We start from the raw sequence: 15806 nt of genomic DNA, 5'->3' as shown, positions 1-15806 counted from the left end.
CTTCAAACTTCTTCAATCTTGGTCATTGATCTTGACTTTGGTCCCAAAAATAGATTGAGTCGAATTGCTTCTTTTTTTGGCAACAAAAATCTTGAAACCTTTCACCAAAATCTTTCCTTCTGGAGTAAAAATCTTCCTTAGACTTTCTTCTTTTTTAATGATTGAAGTGACCGAAGCAGAAGAGAAAGAAGAGAGAAGGAAGAAAGCTTTCGGTGAAAGCATTAATTGAAATTAAACCAAATTGAATTTCCACTCTCATTCTCTAAGACATAAAGCAACGTGTAAAACTTTTGGTTACCAAGGAATGTAGTAACCGAAGTATGCTTTAATGACTTTGGGTTTCTTTCTCTCTTTGATCCATCCATTTTAGTTTATGGGCTTGTGATTTTGGCCTATGTGGATCTCTTTCTCTTTTAATATTCAACCACTATTTATGAAATAAATTTTGTGTAAGACTTGTCATTCAATAATCAAATTGGGTTTTATTACATTTTAGTCCAATATTAAAAATTAATTTGCTTTCTGCACACTTAAACAAAAATCATCAAACAACCTATTAAAAATTATTAAATAAAATACTTAATAATAATTTTAATAATTTTTTAATTTAGATTATAATAATATTTGATCATCATATAAATTTTCCAAACTCAATAGTAATTTTTTTTTTACTTTTCTATATATATTTTGTTAGAGATATGACTATTCATATTGATTTCTCCTATCAACTTAAGCTTTGAAAATGAATAATTTCATGATATGGTATCAAAACTCTACGTCCAATCCTTAATGAACCTCAAAAATAAAAAAATGACATAAGATAAATAAAAGAAAAAAAAGACTTATGCAAAAATAATACAAATGCAAAAGAAGCTCTTACTTAAGTAAAAATATAATTATTTATAGTATTTTTTTCTATCAACTTAAACTTTTAGAATAAGTGATTTTATAATACATTTAAATAGCCTTTAAATCCAATTTTTTTTTTGTTTTTGTTAGATAAATCCATGTCCTTATATAACTAGTCATAGGATTATTGGCGCTCATGTTAATTTCCAGAAGCTTCCACACAAAAGGAAGTATTTAAACAAACTACTCTAAATAAAAACCACGAGCAGCGCATGCACATATAGCGTCTAACAAAAACATCAATCGCTGTCTACAAAAGTTTTCTTCCTATACAATATCTTGGTAATATCTTTTCTCAACCAAAGGGTGAAAAAATCATATTGCTCACTTGACATGTCGACAAAACAAAAAGAGATTCACTCAGGATATTTTTGTCCTCTAGCATTTAATATAATACCGTATTGCTTTATTTTGATATTAGAAAAAGTAGTTCATTAGGTAGCACAGCAAGTCAGCGACGACCCAACAAAACTTGGGACAAAACAAATTTGAATTAATTAAGATCATTAAGATTTTTAAAATAGTTATATAATATTTAAACGACTTTTAATCCTAAGTAGTTATACTAAGACAATGGATAGAGAAAGAAAGATTAATAAAATATGTATTATTTGAATTTCGTTATCATTTTTTAGAGTTATAGATATATATACAAGAAGAATTCTATACACTTCATTATAATCCTAATAAATTTGTAAATATCATAAAAGATTCCTATCATAACAGAATAATTTTGTATGATGAGTCACTATTTAAAAAAAAATAGAGAAATGTGAAGATGATTTGATCTGAATAAAAATGACTGGTTCAATACACAAATTAAAAAATAGTATATGTCAAAAATTTTCGCCTTAAACAAATTACTATAAAAAATAGAGATACTTTAATAAAAGTGTTGTCTTCTAAATTTTTCCTTTTTTTTTAATTCTAATAACTAAACACTTTTCTTTCTTAATCTATCATTTAATCGTATTAAGTATTTAATGAACAAAACAAACTTTAAATACTTAAATAAACAACATAACATTGGTTCTACTGACCCACCCCATAATTTCCTCCAATTAAAAATTTCTCTCCCAACTTCATGCATGCATGCTGCGGCTATATCAGATGGCAAGGCAGTTAGGTAGTTCATGAACAAAGAGAAATAGTATAAGAATTGGGTCAATTGGATGGGCCTCTAATTTTAACCAAAAGGCATATGATACAGGAAATAGTCTACATGTTGCATCTCTAATTCTCTATTATAAAACTGCCTTAAAGCTTAAACCATAGCGTTCATATTATTTTCGCCACCGATATTAACACACTTCCTCATTCTCTCCCAAATCCGCTTCTTCTTCCTCTGTCTGTGCTTTCTTCCAACCATGATTTTTTCAAGGATTGGGCGCTCACTCTCGCGCTCTTCACGCGCCAAAGTAAGAAACCTTCTCCCTTTTTTTTCCCTCTTTCGATCCGAGTTCCGTTTGCTCCTCAGGATTTGGATTGCAGGAATATTTGCGCGGTGATGCGAAATTGGGAACCCTTCTCGGAGCTACGCGAACGAATGTGCATTCACAAGGAACAGAATTGGGATTAGGGTTTTTCAGGGGATATGTTGCTCATGCTAGAGCTCGTGGAAAGGGAATCCTTTCCAGTTTGCCTGATTTTAATTGTGTTCCGGCGAACCCTAAGATTCATTACCGGTTGTTTTTCAGCGAAAGATCTAAGAAGAATAGTAAGTTAGGGCTTTTGCTGTGCCATCTGTGTACTGTGTATTGTGTGAAGTTGATCATCGCAAATTGTGTGATTGGTGCACTAATATCAACTAATAATAGGTTAACAGTTGCTTAACTTTTTGTGTAGTTCTTATAGACTTGTAGATGCTCTTTTAATTTTTCTTTATTCTTCTTGGGTTTGGCGTATCGTGCTATAACTTTTGTAATGTGTACATTTGCTCCTTCTAATTTCAGAAGAGTCAGAGACAAATAGAGATGATCATGGAAATGTTAACTTTTTTCCCTTTAAGCAACCTTTTATCTCTTCTTTGGTGATGGCGCTAATCACGGTTGCATGGTTTTATCGTCCTGAAGGGCAACAGGTAAGCATAGCTTTAAGCATATTACCAGTGCCTGTTGCTTGGTTTGAATTTGTTGGATCAGTGAAATTGAGATATACAAATACCTGCTTTTCATTTGATGAAATCAGTGATTTCAAATGCATGAAAAGTTCACCATGTATTGCCCAGATAAGTGATACATTTTGCCTCAATTGTCTTCATCTTTCAATGTATTGGGATACATGGAAATAGCAGAGCTCATAAAAACTGGTGCTATTTTATATCATGCATCACACTACGTTGTATGCTGAATTCTTTTGATGCTACATCAGTATCTTTTCTGAGACCTGCTTTTTTTTATATCATTAGGAGCCCTCCCTGATTCCTTGTCTTCTCCTTAGTCCTTATCCTCGTTGGCATGCGTGTACCATTGGAAGTTTTATTTTCAGGGACTCTTATATGAAGCTCATTTAATTGATATACCCTTTACTGATTTTACTTGGTGAATTTTTCTATGGCTAAAGTTATTCATATTGGAAAAATGGTGTATCTGCTAAATGAGCTCTATGCTGCTGTCACCGACAGCTTGCTTGTATTGAAGCTCCATTTCAAGAATTTGGTTGTTGCAAGTCTTGAATTTTGTTTGAGCTGTGAAGTGTTTGCTATAATAAGGATGACTTTGCATGATTTCTAAGAAGAGATTACACCACTGTTCCTCCTGGCTATAAGATATTTTTTTGTGTCTGATTTTGTTAGTTTCTTCTGTTTCGTTATATGATTTCGTGTTGACATCAAGAATAATTTGATTATGTGCAGATTAACTTTCAGGAGTTTAAATATGAGCTTTTGGAGCCACGTTTAGTAGACCATATTGTTGTGTCAATAAATAAGTCAATTGCCAGAATATACGTGAGGAATACTCCACGTAACCAAACAGACAGTGAAGTTGTCGAAGGAACCCTCCCCGCGAAGGGAACTGGTGGGCAGTATAAATTTTATTTCAATATTGGAAGTGTGAAATCTTTTGAGGAGAAATTAAAAGCAGCACAAGAAGAACTAGGCCTTGAACCCCATGATTATGTTCCTGTTACATATTCTTTTGAAGAGGATTGGGAGCAGGAGTTGATGAGGTATTGTCTAACAGGGATTGCTTTGTTTTCGGGAACCTTGCTGTTACTCCTGGGCCTGTATATGATAACGTGATTGTAAGGCGGACTTGGTGTTGGTGTAGACTGACTTAGCAATCCATTAGTCCAGATAATAAAATTTAACTTCCACAAGACAGCAATGTTGAGCCGTTTAACTCTTATGACATGACAGTACAAGTTGACCGTTTAACTCTTATGACATTATAAGTTGAGTAGCAGTGTTACTAGTGTTAATCATAAGGGCGAAATCCTAAGAACTCAAGTAACACAAGTAATTGGTGCCTATGCAAGAGAAGTATTTCTCTGGATATATTTCCTATGTACCCTTTTAAAAGGATACTTTTATTGTGGAACTATTTACTGGTACATTGTTAAAAAGATGTTGTGTAGTGCTACAGAAAAAATTAGAGGAATTTGATCGAAACCGATAAATTCATGAACAAAAGAGAAGGATAAGATCGATACTCTAATAAATAATAAGAATAAACAACCAAAACTGACCCTGAAAGATTTAAATGCTTACAAATCTGACCACGAAAGAGAGGAAACTAATTTGTAATCCCGTATACGCAGTCGAACGGTAGCAGCAGTCTTTTTGGGTCTGCAAGTTCATGGATGAAGGGTGAGAGCAAAGTTGATGGCAAATGCAACTGTGGTATGGACGTGGTTCTCCTTTAGTTTGGCACAGCTACTAATTCTGGGAGATGGGTTATTAGTTGTCCTTAATGGAAGGTACGTACAAGGTTAATCTATTTTTTTCATGGTGCTGGGGTTTTGTTGATACCTTGGGTTTATGTTGTTTTCATTTGCAGACAAAGGATTGCCAATACTTTGTATGAGATTGATGAGATTGAAGGAGAATGAATAGGGTTGGCCAAAGCTCTAATAGGAGCAAAGAAAGATGACATATGTACCCCTATGGCCCTATTCGGTTTTAAAATTGACAGATGTAGACTTAGATGGTCATATATTTTCCTATTTATACCCTTATTTTAATTGTACTATGACATCGATGCAGTTTTCATGATATAACTTGGAATACGCAAATACAGATAGGGGAACGATAGTCAGAACCTAAGTAAACTACAGTACGTATAGACCATATGGGAAAGCCAACAACATTATAATCCAAGTAGGTAAATAGTAGTCATAACATAGCAAATGTCTTCAGTCTTCACAAAAGAGCTAGTTTTTGAACCCAAAATAAACATAACTATATAGCTAGTGTCTAGACCAATAGGGGTGTCCGCGGATCGGATCGGATATGGCCAAAAATTCGATCCGATCCGCATTAAAATCATCGGATCGGATCGGATCCAATATCCGCAGCTTTTAAGGTTGGATCCGATCCGATCCGCACATTTGCGGATCGGGTCGGATATCGAATATATCCGCAAAACACAAATATATTTTTAAAAACTTATTTTTATTAAAAAAATATCAATAAAATTCATTTTTTCTATTCTTTTAAATATGTTTATTTTTAAAATAATATTAAACATACTTTTCTTAAATAATAAATTAAAATAATATAACATATATGATAATTATTAATTGAAATAAAACATAAAAAGAATATTTACTTATTTATTTCTTTAATTTTGCGGATACGCGGATATGCGGATACCAACACAAAATCCGCAATCCGATCCGATTAGTATGCGGATCCGATCCGATCCGATCCAAAAGCCTTGCGGATCGGATCCATATCCACAATTTTCGGATCGGATTCGGATAAATATCGCGGATATGCGGATCGAATCTGATCCATGGACATCCCTATAGACTAACATAAGCATAACTAGTACTGGAACCCAAAATAAACATAACTATGTAGCCAATGTCTAGTTCAACATAAACATAACTAGTGTTTGAACTCAAGATAGACACATATATTTTCATTCAACTCATCAGTATTGACGCTACCATTTAAATTTAGACGGTAACGCATATAAGTTTTATTGATTATGGAGCAATTCTGAATTTTTGTTTTTCATTCTTCGCAAGATGTGAGATTAATGATATTGATTCATGATTAAATGTTCATATACGAGGCATATTTGGGTCATATAAAAGAATTTAGGTAGTGGGCTAAAGTGTCAGAGATACTTCTTATAAAGTGTGGATTTTAGTAGCCGTCATTATTTGGAATAAAAGAGAGGGGGAGACAGAAAAATAAAATTTGCTTAGGTTGGACAACATAATTTTTTATTGTAGAAGATATAATAGGCACAAAAATATAAATGATAAATAAAAGAGAAGAAAATAAAGATTAGAATTTTAAGTTAAATAATTGAAAAGAGTAAATAATAAACTTAACTATCTTTTTTAACATGTTATTTTTTTTAATATCACGCACATATAAGTTGATGCAGCTTATGTTAAATAAAATGAGAAGAGTAAAGCTAGGGAACCAAAAGCATATCAGCCAAAACCCAGCCAAATACCTTTGGATGAATTCAAAATCTCTACGAGTTAATATATATGGATGTTTCTTTTACTAAGTATCAGAATGTTTCTTTTTCATATTAAATGGATGTTCTTTTATATATTTTTTTGAATTTGTGATTGTTAGAAGTGGATAAATTAATGTGAGAAAAAAGAGGAAAGTTTTTATAGGTTTTAATTAGGTTTACTTAATCAATTTAAAAATTTTTTAAATTTTGAATTTAAAAAATTAAAATTAATTAATTATTAATATAAATTAATATAGTTTTGTTTAGTTTTTGGCTGATAAGCTTTTGGTTCCTTATACTTTTCCAAATGAGAATATTTTACTTTTTTTCTTATTACAAACGTATTTAAGAAAATTTGTAAATCTTGTATCTTATCATATATAAACATGTTATAATATTATATTTATATTGTCTATTATATATAACAGTGGAGGTGAGAATTGTTCATATTTTACTATTAATAAACAATATCCAATATGACTATAAAAAAATGTTAATATTAATATTCATATACTTTGTGCATAGATTTATGACACAAATAATTTTTATAATAATATAATTTAATTCTATATTTACACCAAATAGATAAATTTAAATTCAAGAAGTTAAAAATTTAGCTTTTTAATTAATGAATATTTTGAATTTAATTATATTAAAATGATTATTATTATTATTTTATAATATTTTATAACAGTAGTTGGTTTAATCTATTATATATTATTAAAATTAATTTTGTCCTTAATAATAAAGCTAGTATGTCATGTTTGTAAAAGTGTTTTTAAATTTTTTTAATATTAAATCAAATCAATTATAATAAATAAATTATAAAATTAATTGATTTAATCCATTTTGAATAATTTTTGGATAGTATTTAACTATTTATTTTTATAATTTTAGTTAAAATAACAGAAAAAATTGTTTTAGTTAGAAGTCAAAGCTAATAATACTAATCCTGCCATAATCATTATTAATTTATCTATCATAATGAATTAGATTTTAGTAAAGTTAATTTTTTAATAGCTATAAGCAGTGGATAACAACAATAAATACGTACTTTGAGGTACTCCATTGTTAGTTTTTAATTTTAAATTTTGTATTTATTCATATAACAAATCTATTTTTTTTAAGTCTTTTTTCTCCATTTCAATCTTATTTTTTTCATTCAGACAAGATTCAGACCACAATTTCATCACAAAACTACAAAATTATTTCATTCAGAACTAGCCGATTAGGATGACAACATCTGGCTACTTCCGCTGGAGTCCAAATCTGAATCTGGATATAAGGCATCAGGCAGACTATTTTATTTGCTACGGTGAATTCCACAGCTGCTTATGCTTGTTGTATTGTTGGATTCGTTTTCTGTCAGGGGATAATTTCCTCTTTAGATCTCGACTGTGTTGCACCTTAAATTACACTTTCGTCTGCCTACATTCAAATTTGGAATCCAGTTGCAGTAGCGAGGTATTATCATTTTTGAATGAAATCGTATCTGATCTTATTTTAGCAAAAAACAGTAAGATTATCGTAAAAGAAGAAAACTTAAAAAAAATAAAATTGTCGTATGAAGATATACAAAATCTAAAATTAAAAATTAACAATGGAGTATGTGAGAGTACGTATCTATTGTTATTATCCACTGGTTATAGTTATTAAAAAATTAAATTTACTAAAACTTAACTCAACATGATAAATAAATTAATCATCATTAGGAGTAGGAGACAATTAGTATTACTAGCTCTGATCTCTAATCAAAATAAATTTTTCTATTATTTTAACTAAAGTTGTAAAAATGAATATTATCCAAAAATTATTCAACTATATAAATTGATTAAATCAGTTAGTTTTTTAATTTATTTATTATAATTAATTTGATTTAATAATTAAAAAAAAATTCAAAATACTTTCACAAGCATGACATACTACCTTTGTTATTAAGTATAAAAAATTGATTTTAATAATATATAATATATATTAAATCAACCACTGTTATAAAATATTATAAAATAATAATAATCATTTTAATATAATTAAGTTCAAAATATTCATTAATTAAAAAACTAAACTTTTTACTTCTTGAATCCAAATTTATCTATTTGATATAAATATAGAATTAAATCATATTGTCATAAAAATTATTTGCGTCATAAATTTATACACAAAGTATATGAATTTTAATATTAACATTCTTTTTGTTTTTTCACCTAGATTATTATTAATATTGTTTATTGACCATAAAATGTGAACAATTCTCACCTAGATGATTGCATATAATAAACAATATAAATATAATATTATAATATAGTTATATATGATAAAATACAAGTTTTATACATTTTCTTAAATATATTTATAATAAATAAAAGAAAGTAAAATATTCTCATTTTATTTAACATAAACTCCATCAACTTGTATGTAGATAATATTAGAAAAAAGTAACATATTAAATAAGATAGTTAAATTTATTATTTATTCTTTTTAATTATTTTTTAAACTTAAAAGTTTGATCTTCATTTTTCTCTTTTAATTATTATCTATACTTTTGTGCCTATTATATCTTGTACAATAAGAAGGGTAATGTTACTCGCTGAAGGATAAAATTTTTCTAATGTGCTGAAGAGGGCGTGGCACTAAAGTAAAGGTGACGCGTGTTAACATTGCTTTTACATTGGTAAACAACTTCTGTGTTAAAGTAAAGTGAATCGAATATGTCAACATCATCAATATTAATTACATTAAATTAATTTGTTTTTAACAATAATAATTTATTTGTTGAACTTTATTGGTTTTATAGAGCGTTCAGCTTTAAATTTTTTGTGAATATTATCTAGCGGGTAGAAATTGGTCTATAAAATAATAAATTAAAATAATAATAATAATAATAATCATAATATCCTTCTAAAATAATAATAATAATAATAATAATAATAATAATAATAATAATAATAAGAAAGAGTTAGGATATCATCATTCAAATCTTTCTTTTGTTGCCAAAATTTTTATTTATATATATATATTTTCGTATTTAACTTGTATAATAATAAAAAAATAAAAATATTTTTATTATATTTTTTATTATTTAGTTTATATTTTTTCATAAAATTAGTAGGTAAAAGTTTATTGGATAATTAAAATTTGTGCCGAAAAATTTTGATTTTGTTAAATTAGATTAAACGTATTTAAAAAAATTATATTTAAGAAAACCAAAATTTTTCAAAAAAAATTTTAATTGTACAATAGATTTTTATCTAATTTCATAAAAAATATAAACTCAAAAATAAAAAGAAACGGAGTAAAAATAACATTTGTCATTAGTTTTGAATAAATTTTTTCTTTTGAAGCAGACGAATCTAAAAGAGAACAAACATAATTTTTTTGAACAAAGTTAATAATTTTAAGTATTTAGAGTTATTATATATTATATAATTTTATTTAAAAAATAGAATAAGTAATTATTTTAGATAAATAATTAAATTATCAAACTCAAAAACAAATAATAATCCTTAAATTGAGATAAATATTATTTTTAATTATTTTTTAATTAAATAAATTTCTAAAATTTTTAAAATTTAAACTTTTTCTCTCTTTTTAAATTTTTTTCTCTTAATTTTCACGTCTATTATCATATAAAAATACTTTAATATTTATAATAACTAAAAAATCTTTACATATTATAGTACATGCATGAAAGTAAATTATTTTAAAATTTATTTATTTTTCTTATAATATTAAAATTATAACATATTAAGTAACTTTATTAAAAAAATTATATTTTATATATTCTATTCAAAAAATATGTTTTAAATGCGTATAATAAAGTTATTAGAATAATTTATTTATATTATTTTATAGTATATTTGTTTATGATATAAAGCATAACAATATAATTTACTGTTACAATAATACTCAACAAAGTAAACTAATAAAAAAATATAAGAATTAAGATAATTGTTTTTATATAACAAACACTTATTAGTATCTTTTAATTAAAAAATATTAATTATGATTATATATATTACTAAATATATAATATTATATTTAATTATATAATATTTTAATTTTTGACTTATCTTTTACTAAATTTTTGGATTGGTCTCTATTTTGAAAGTAAAAATATATAACAAAAATATAGTTTAAAAAAATAAATTATTATTATTATTATTATTATTATTATTATTATTATTATTATTATTATTATTATTATTATTATTAATTTGAAAGGATATTATTATTGTTTTAATTTACTATTTTATGGAGTAATTCTTATTGTTTTAATTTACTATTTTATGGAGTAATTCTTACTATCCTACCTGTTGGATAATATTCAGAAAAAATCCAAAGCTGCCAAAATTTTTCAAAACCAACAAAGTCCAACAAATAAATTATCATCATTAAAAGCAAATTAAACTAATATAATTAATATTCATGATGTTGACATATTGTACCCATTTTACTTTAACACAGAACTTGTCTCCGAATATGGGAATAGGGATGTCAAACGAGCTAGTCCGGCCCATTTAGGTCCGGCCCGTTAAGATCGTGGGTTAAACGGGCTAGCCTGTTTAAGCCTGCTTTATTTGCAGGCCAAAATTTTCTAACCCGGACCGTTTATGGTTAGTTTGATGGGTTAAATAGGCCAGCCCGTTTATCATTTTATTTTATTTTTTGAAAAACATTTTGACAAAAAAAATACTTTTAGGTAAAAAACCATTAAAAAAATTTTTTAGTTGATGGGTCGAATTTTCGGGTCGGATCGGGAGAAATATTAGCTAAAAGTGCTACTTTTTTTAAAAAAAAGTTAAACGGGCCAGCCCGTTTAACCCGAAATTTAAACGGGCTTAATTTTAGAAGCAAAACCCGTCCTTTTAAACGGATAAACGGACTGGCCCGATGGGTTTAGCCCATTTTAACGGCCCTATATGGGAGTGACACTAACACGCGTGACATCTTCTCTAATGCCATGCCTCTTCAACACATGAGGAAAAATTTTTCCTTCAGCACGGTAGAATCTTTCCAATAAAAAATTATATTGTCCAGCGAAAACAATTTTTTTTTCGATTATCTCTTCTCTCTTTTATTCTAAATAATAACTGCTACTAAAGTCTAAACTCTAAAAAAAATATTCCTTCCACTTTAGTCCACCACCTAAGTTCTTTTAACTAGCCCAAATATGTCTCATACATGAACACTTTTTTGTATTATATTTTTTCTAATGTTACCCATATATGAACACTTCATCACGAATCAATATCATTAATCTCACATTTTCACTTGTCAAAAAGAAAAAATAAAAACTCAAAGTTACTCCACAATCAATGAAACTGTTAGTGTTGTAACTGAGAAATGGTAGCTATTAGCTACAATTGATATGATAAGTGCGACCCCTGTTAGTATATATAGCAGAGAAAACTTTTCTTGTAAACATACTTTCTAATACAATTTCAAAAGCATTTTCTCTTTTAATTTCATTTCTCTTACTGAAAATCTCATATGGTATCAAGAGCCTCAAGATCAAGTTCTTGATCATGGCCTTCCTCATTTCTACTTCATCCTCAACAAAACAACCTCTCATTTCCATCGTTGAAAAGTTTGATGACACCAATTTCAACACATGGCGCCATCAATCATGGCTCACAATTCATAGTCTTTCAATGGAGACTCATCTTGATTGGGTTAATGCTCCTAATAGATTTGAACCTGTGACGAAGTCTCCGCCTGCAGTAGCATCAAAAGTTGATGCAACTACCAAATCCGATTCTACAACAGAGACTTCAACAAATCTGTTACAAGAAACTGAAGTATTCAAGATCTGAAAGCAAGATGATCTCTCCTTTACCACATGGCTCATGGCTTCAATGACTACATCATACAAGAACAAGATTGTTCATTGTGCCCGCTTCTGTGATGCGTGGACCACCATCATCACCTACTTCTCCTCAACATCCAAGACAAGAATTCAAAGCTTGAAATCCCAATTAAAATGTGTCAAGAAAACAGGTACAGTTCATGATTATCTCTCCAAAATTCAAAAGCTAATTGACTCCCTTTCTGCTATTGGGTATCAATTGGATGATGATGATCATATCTAAGCTATTATTGATGGATTGCCTGAGAATTATAGTGGTTACATAACTTCTATCATGTCAAGATTGGGCACTTTCTCTGTTAGTGAGGCAGAATCCTTTCTTCAAGCGTATGATGATATGCTTGATAGATTCAAGACCTCCATCCTCATCAACTCCCGTGGCAAACTTCACACAAGCTTTCTTGCCGTCATCAACTAGTGAAATGGGTGCAAGACGAGGTCGTGGTGGCGGAAGATCCCAAAGGGGTGGTCGGAGCTCATGGTAACCTCTAAGAACAAATTGCCAAATTTGTGGCAGGGTAGGTCATGCATCATAGAGCTATGATAAACTCCGATTTCGTGGTTTATCTTATGCTTATTTTAGGGGATTTACTCACCTTTTTCCATATTTATTCAATAAAATAGCATGGTTTTGTAATTCTCCCTTGAATTGTGCTTAAGTGTAACAACATGCTTTTTAGGCCCTTAAATTGGTGATTTTAACTCACTTTAATTCTATTTGATGCCTTGATGTGTTTGTTGAGTGATTTTATGTTCATAAGGCAAGTATTGGATGGAAGAAATTAGGAGAAAAGCATGCAAAGTGGAGAATGCATGAGGAAACAAGAATTGGGAATGCATCGATGGGCGCCCACGCGCAAAAGTGATTTCACATAGAGACGCACACGCGTACATGACGCGTCCGCGCGGATGAAGAAATAGCCAATCGACGCACACGCGCACATGGCGCGTACGTGCCAATACTCGCACGTGACTCACTTAAAGGCAAAACGCTCGGGGCGATTTTTGAGCAGCCCAGGCCCAATTCCAACCTGTTTCTGAGTGTATTTCATGCAGAATTGAAGCCCAAGCAAAGGGGGGAGCAATTATTTGTAGTATAGCATCATGTAGTTTAGTTTCTAGAGAGAGAAGCTCCCTCTTCTCTCTAGAATTAGGGTTTCTAGGACAGTTCCATCTTAGATCTAGGTTCAATTACATGATTTCTTCTTGTTCCTTTTATGATTTCTTGTTCCTACTACTTGATTTCCTTAGTTTTCATGTTAATTTCTCTTTTATGTCTCTTTTGTGATGTTGAACTCTTGATGGATTTGGATCTTTTCTTCAATGTAATTTAATGTTGATATTTCTTTTTATTGATGAATTAAGTTGTGATTTACTTTTCTTGCAATTGGTAGTTGGTAGATTTATTATTCTTGCACATTTATCATGCTTTCCATTTGTATCCACCAAGTGTTTGACAAAATGCTTGGTTGGGCTTTAGAGTAGACTTTAAGCATTCTTGGCTTGGAAGGAGTAATTGGGCAATCTTGAGTCATGAAAATCCAATTTAGATTGGTGATCTAGAGTTGTTAGTTAATATTATTTCCATTAACTCTAATCTCTTGTTAATTCAATTAGCGAGTTGATTGGGACATTTGGATTGAGATTAGCTAGTCTTGTTTGACTTTCTCTCATGGAAGATAACTTACACCTTCTTCCAATGTTGGAGATGACGAAATAAGATAAATTCTTGTTAATTATTGTTATTAGTAACTAGGATAGAAAGCCTACATTCTCAACCCTTGCCATGAATGTCTCTCTTTATTATTTGCCTTCTTTAGTTACTTGCTTGATTTTACTATTTCTTGTCATTTAAATTCTTGCCCCCTTTACTTTCTTGCTCCTTTATCAATCAAACCTCCCTTCTCTTTCATAGCCAATAATTGAGCACTTCATCGCAATTTCTTGTGAGACGACCCGGAGTTTAAATACTTCGGTTAATTCTTATTTGGGGTTCGTACTTGTGACAAAACCAAATTTAATTTAATGTGAGAGTTGTTTGTTGGTTTGGAGCTATGCTTACAACGAAATTCTTCTTTCTATAAGAGAAATTCCTAACCAACACGATTCTCGATGTCAAGCTACTACCATCACTTTGATCAGCAGTTCCAACCAAACCCACCACGTTCTACTCCTCCACCACAATTTCCCTTTTCCAATACACGCCCTCCATCACCATCTGCATCATTCCATCAGCCACAAGCATATATGTCTACAACGTCCTCCATTGGAGACTCATCCTGGTATGCTGACTCAGGAGCATCTCATCATGTCACTGTCGATCCCAACAATTTGCTCTCTCATTCTCCAAGCAATCTTGATCATGAGCAACTTTTTGTAGGTAATGGTGCAAGTATTTCTATTCATAAATCTGGTTCCTCTTTTTTCGTTAATAAAAATAACAATCTTGGTTTTAAATTGAGAAATTTATTATATGTTCCAACAATCAAAACTTATTCAGTGTTTCGAAATTTGCTCAAGAAAATGGTGTTTTCTTTTAATTTTGGCCTTATCATTGTACCATTCGTGATCAGGTAACTCGGGCCCCTCTTCTTCAGGGAATCACCAAGAATGGCATCTATACATTTGATGATCTTTATGTGCCAAAATCAATTTTTCTGTCTGAAACCCAATTGCATAATAACTCTCATACTGCTGCTACAAATTTTCCTTCTTCTATAAATTTTCATTGTAATTCAAACAATTCTAAGCATAGTTTTAGCAATCATAATACTGCTTTAACAGCAACTTGTACAAGTGTTCATGATGTAGAAATTTGGCACAAACAATTGGGCCACACTTCAATGAATAATCTCTTTCGTGTTCTTAAACAATGTGATATTCCTTTACCTACAAAACCTGCTCATTCTAAAATTTGTGAAATCTGCTCTATCTCTAAGATTCATGCTTTACCTTTTAGTGATTCTAATACTACATATAATTTTTTTCTAGATTTAATCTTTGCTGACATATGGGGACCATCCCCTATTGCATCTAGAAATAGTATGAAATATTACATTAGTTTTGTAGATGCGTGTACTAAATATACATATATTTACTTGTTGACTAATAAGTCCCAAGCTCTTAATGCCCTTCAAAACTTTAAAAATCAAATGGAGACGATGATTAGACATAAATTAAAATCTTTGCAGACAGATAATGAAAGAGAATTTGTATCTGTTGCCTTCACTACCTTTTTAACTAATAATGGTATTAGACATAGACTCTCATGTCCATATACACATTAACAGCAGGATAGTGTAGAGAAAATGCATAGAAGTATAGGAAATTGGTCTTTGATTATTGGCAACAGCATCTGTTCCCATGCAATTTTGGGAAGATGCTTTTGC

At 29.8% G+C, this 15806-nt stretch overlaps 1 protein-coding gene across 2 annotated transcripts; it reads left to right on the top strand.

Moving 5' to 3' along the window:
• Positions 1–2154: 2154 nt before the first annotated feature.
• Positions 2155–4964, top strand: LOC130977158 (ATP-dependent zinc metalloprotease FTSH 3, mitochondrial-like). Of its 2 annotated transcripts, XM_057902186.1 has the most exons (5): positions 2155–2327; positions 2401–2626; positions 2862–2989; positions 3764–4077; positions 4669–4964. In XM_057902186.1, exons 1-5 carry the CDS (start codon positions 2277–2279, stop codon positions 4712–4714), a joined length of 765 nt encoding a protein of 254 aa, XP_057758169.1. In that variant the 5' UTR covers positions 2155–2276; the 3' UTR covers positions 4715–4964. The 2 variants fall into 2 exon arrangements, with proteins under 2 accessions (XP_057758169.1, XP_057758168.1); XM_057902185.1 differs by lacking the exon at positions 4669–4964 and having other exon boundaries at positions 3764–4368.
• Positions 4965–15806: the final 10842 nt, after the last annotated feature.

Source organism: Arachis stenosperma, chromosome 4, assembly GCF_014773155.1.
Source record: "Arachis stenosperma cultivar V10309 chromosome 4, arast.V10309.gnm1.PFL2, whole genome shotgun sequence".
Taxonomy (NCBI): Eukaryota; Viridiplantae; Streptophyta; class Magnoliopsida; order Fabales; family Fabaceae; genus Arachis; species Arachis stenosperma.
This window is presented reverse-complemented; position numbering and strand designations above follow the sequence as displayed.

What these genes read in the sequence shown, in the direction of transcription:
- LOC130977158 (XM_057902185.1), top strand. Translation starts at nt 2,277, where the DNA reads ATGATTTTTTCAAGGATTGGGCGCTCACTCTCGCGCTCTTCACGCGCC. An exon ending in CGAAAGATCTAAGAAGAATA is followed by an intron (nt 2,627 to 2,861) that starts GTAAGTTAGGGC and finishes TTCTAATTTCAG; the next exon opens with AAGAGTCAGAGACAAATAGA. An exon ending in ATCGTCCTGAAGGGCAACAG is followed by an intron (nt 2,990 to 3,763) that starts GTAAGCATAGCT and finishes GATTATGTGCAG; the next exon opens with ATTAACTTTCAGGAGTTTAA.